General features: G+C 34.0%; 1 protein-coding gene across 1 annotated transcript; it reads right to left on the bottom strand.

The window, feature by feature from the left end:
- Positions 1-1336: 1336 nt before the first annotated feature.
- LOC118751952 lies at positions 1337-1799 on the bottom strand. Its single transcript, XM_036486777.1, has 2 exons — positions 1602-1799; positions 1337-1528 (listed from the first exon to the last, which is right to left on the bottom strand). Exons 1-2 carry the CDS (start codon positions 1797-1799, stop codon positions 1337-1339), a joined length of 390 nt encoding a protein of 129 aa, XP_036342670.1.
- Positions 1800-4472: the final 2673 nt, after the last annotated feature.

Below are 4472 nucleotides of genomic sequence, written 5' to 3'. Positions count from 1 at the left end.
TTAGGAACATAAACCGGCTTAAATTTTGTTCAAACTAATGCGGTTTGTGACTTAAGTCTTTTGTTTTAATTGGCTTCACGACCTGAAAGTATGTATTTACTACTTAGCAATTGAAAGTTACTGGCAATGCTAGTAAGTAACCTTTCTCCAGTACTCGAAATATTTTCCATTAATTGATGATTATCAAAAATAGCAGCCATTAATATGACAACAATTTAAACCAGAATATTTTTTTATATTGCTTTGGTGTAACAGTAAAATGTATTGATAATTTGTCAAATAAGCCAGATAGACAAACAGAACACCAACGGCGAAGCACGCTTGCGAATGAGCTTACGCAAATTCGAATGATTAATAAAAACTTATTAAACGATCATTTTTTAATGAGGGCTCAAAAAAAATATTTCCGACTGCGTCATTTCAGTCATTATAAGCAATCACTCTGCCACCCCGGTGTGAAGCGCAGAATGTGGTGGAGCCAACAAATTGAAAACCCAAGAGATGCACATGGATTAAATACAAAATTTTTATATATATTCATGTGTGCATAAATACATAAATACGTACGAATTTGTGTATGATGATGTACTATACATATGTATTTACTTACAAAAAATTCTTATTACTATTATACCCTGCCGGAACAAGTGAGAAATGGCCGCACGCTAAGAAAAAAGTAACATGATTTTTTCAAATAGCCTTTTTTGGGTTTTCCATGTTAGCGATTTGCAATTTTTACATAAGTGTGTTTAATCGATCACAGAGTGATGTTGTCCAGAAATTTTTATCGAGAACTAGTTTGGCTCAACAACAAAATTTCCAAACAACGCCACATTGTAAATTGGAAAAACAAATCTGTACAAATGCACCAATCGCATGATTTGGCTTTGATTCAAACTGAGCATTTGAAAACACACTTGCATGTTATGGCTGTAGTTGGGTGCGAGATATACATACTTGCTACTATTTGTTAGCTTTCAAGAGGTTCCGGGTTCGTATGCTATTGGACGGAACATATACCTAACTTCTAACTTTTGTCGGGTTATTTTAATCACGAAAAAGCATCTGTCCAGAATGAAATCGTATCCAACGACAAAACATCTATAAAAAACTGTTTAACCCTTGGAGGTTCAGGGATTTTTTGGCGCCAACTGGTACAACTAGGTCTGAGCAGACCTACATGAGATTTGTATGGGAATACACAGGCAGGTGTCCCAAAAGTTTGTGTAAATATGTTTAATGCTAGGAAAAAGTCAGGGTGAACAATAAAAACATATTTTTATATTCTAGGTAACAATATACCCTATTTTATTTATCATAAGTAAGAAAATAAAGGTTAGGCACGACATTCAACGCACGCGTACTTGGCATGTGAACGCTGTTGACACACTGGTTTTTTGCAATACATGCAATGAAATCTAGTTTTTCGCTGCTTTTTATCCAATTTATAGCAGAGTGAGCACGATGGTCGAGTTGCAGAGGAAACGGGATGGACTGGTTGATCATCTATCGGTGGGCCTACAGCTACCTGCGAAAAAAACGTTGAACAAATGATTTTAGAACTTGAATTCAATGAATGAATACATATATGAAATGCTTACCTCTACACCGAATAACGCCATTGCCACTTTGACATGTTGAATACCTCGTACAATGGGATTCGTTGCTCTTTGTTCCATGTAAGGAACCACCAGCTGTTCTGCCAATTCCATGAGGAATACACGTCTTCGGTCGGTCCTCTTGACATGCCCCAATTTGTCATGAATGACAAATGCAGCCAAGCCCGCCAAGTCCAGCATGTTATAGAACAGAGTTAACGGCCACCGGTTTGTGCCCCGTTTGCACGTGTAACCGCTAACCATGTGATCCATGGTGTCCACTCCGGATTTATACTTATTCTAGTCCAGAATTTGAAATGGCTTCGATGAGTCGACGACGGAATTGTAATATTCGGTCGAGATGAGAACCACATTTTTTTTTCTTTTTTGGCACGTTGAGCATAGTGCGATGTTATTATTGTAGTAACCGAATACTGTACTGAATACATCTCGCTTTGGGTCCAACATCTCCTTCGGTATGCAGGCTTTGTTTTTGCGCATGGTTCCTAAATATGCCAACCGTTTTGTCACCAAAGCCGTGGCCAAATCAAAATACGAGAAGAAATTATAGGCATATATTGTTCGTTCAGAACCGACGTATTTTTCGACCAATTTAAGAACAACGTTCTCGCCTTGATTTACCGCACACGCTTCGTTTGCCTGTTTTCCAACATACACAGAGAAATTTTCGTTTTCAAATTTGTATGGGACGTTTTACTTTTAAAAACGTTTTGACCCAGGTTTTGCACCTACAATATTTATTTAAATTTTGAAAACGATAATTTTCAATTCAAATTTCAAAATCTATGTTTTTGTTTTTGATACGAACATTTTCAAATCGTTTTTAAAAACTTTTGTTTGATAATTGAATATGCGTATGTTGAAATTAATTCCTAAAATGTTTTTTCTTCATTTTAAAAATGTGCGTTTTCAAATTTGATATTCAAATTTTATTTTTATTAAATCACAACAAGTCGTTTGGTACACACATTATCAAAAATATATTGATATGTATACATCTCAAGTAGCACAAAAGTCAAAAATAGACCAAAATATTTTGTGTATTTTTTACATCGGCGTGATATACATTTTCAATATAAAAAATATGCTATTTCTAAGCGCAGTTTTTGAACAGTTTATTTCGATTCAGTGTAAAAGTTATACCGCTTGTTCGTGCATTATTTACACGTACCTTCAATTTTTTTTACTGATTTTCGGCATATATATTATGCCAGTGGTATACAAGTTTTCTTGTTTCTGGAACATAATATAAACTCCGTTGGTGTAAAATACGTATTGGTATTGGCTCAAATCATACACCATAATGGTAAAGAATTTACATCATATTCTAGCATAAATATATTTTCATGAGTGTGAAGGGTACAAAAGGATTCGAGGAATAAAATTTACTACTAATCAAATTTAAAATTAACTCAGACATACACCGAAGCTCTTTTTTAATCTGCGCGACTTGGAATTCTTTTTATAAATCTCAGCATTCCTTTTCGTAATATGCGGGCAAGAAAATCGCGCGCCTAAAAATTTATAAGGATTTAAAGATTTTTAAATAAATCCGGGAAAACTTATATTTTGAAAGCCATGAATTTTTCGCCATTATTAAATTTTTAAGAGATGCGCTGTTTAAAAAAGGTTCGAAAATACACATAAAGTGGCATAGTTGAGCCAATGTACATAATGAAATTGTTAAATTAGTTAAATAATAGTCATACAGCTTTAATATGGCGTTCAGCTGAGTTTCAGTATTAGGCTAAGTTTACAACCTAACGTATTAGCGTAGCGAGAATACATAAAAATCGCTTCTAACCAACATTTACACAGTCTTTGGTGTTTATCGCTGTGCAAGCAAATAAAAATTATGCAGTTTGTTAAAAAATGCTTTTTCACATACTTAAAGCCCAAATAAATAAAAATATACATATGTACATATTTATATAATAAATTAAACATCTCTTCTACTGCTATTATATACAATACAATATGCTTAAGTTTCGGTATAAATTGTCAAAGGGTTGTGGAAACAAAAAAAATATATTAGGGGAATCCCTATGTAGCAATGTATCACACGTTTTGTTGCTTTCCCAACATCAAAATATGTGCTAGATTGGTACGTAGCAACTTTAAATCTAAAATGCTACTCATCGTAAACTCCCCTATTATAAAAAATTATTCGTGTATAATTTTGCTGCAATTTAAACACTAGCTACTTTTTAATCGCCAGCGAAGAAGTTTCTTTGGATTGAGCGATTTCCATTGCTTCGCGTAACGCTATTACTCTAGGTTGTGAACTTAGCCTTACTTTTATAATACTTTGAAAATATGGTCGTCGTTGAAAACTTACACAGATTTTTGAGTTTGGTACAAAAATATTTACCAAGCCAAGAACGGTGTATTTATTTTGCCCTAGACACAATTCAGTTTGAGAATTTGGTATAAAAAACTGTTTCTTGCCAAATGAACACAGTTGACAGAAGTTTAAGCGCCTACCACACGTCCATTATTCGAACCCAAACGCGAACGTATACATTTCAACATGTTTTGTTAACGTTCGCGTACGAAAAGAAGAAATCAAATCAGCGTTCGCCTATGTTATGTAGAAAAAATTGTCGCTGTTGTTCGTACTCATATATACTATTCAACTTATAGCTGCATTTGTGAAGGCATGATAATGAATCATTAGTAACCAAACAAAATTTAAGCGTGTAGGGGTGCCTTATTGATGCATATTTCACCACTGGTGTATTAAATATACCAACCAGTGTTACCACTCGACAATATTTTTAGGAACAAAAAATCCTACCAAATCAGTTTCCAAACTACCAATTTTTTTTAATCATCAGATATTGATATTTTATT

This window comes from Rhagoletis pomonella, unplaced genomic scaffold (genome assembly GCF_013731165.1).
Source record: "Rhagoletis pomonella isolate Grant_MI unplaced genomic scaffold, Rhpom_1.0 Rhpom_scaffold_01108, whole genome shotgun sequence".
Classification (NCBI taxonomy): Eukaryota; Metazoa; Arthropoda; class Insecta; order Diptera; family Tephritidae; genus Rhagoletis; species Rhagoletis pomonella.
This window is presented reverse-complemented; position numbering and strand designations above follow the sequence as displayed.

Coding starts and splice junctions, on each gene's coding strand:
- LOC118751952 (XM_036486777.1), bottom strand. CDS start 1,799: ATGCTGGACTTGGCGGGCTTGGCTGCATTTGTCATTCATGACAAATTG. Junction 1,529..1,601: donor TGGCGTTATTCGGTGTAGAG/GTAAGCATTTCA, acceptor TTTTTTTCGCAG/GTAGCTGTAGGCCCACCGAT.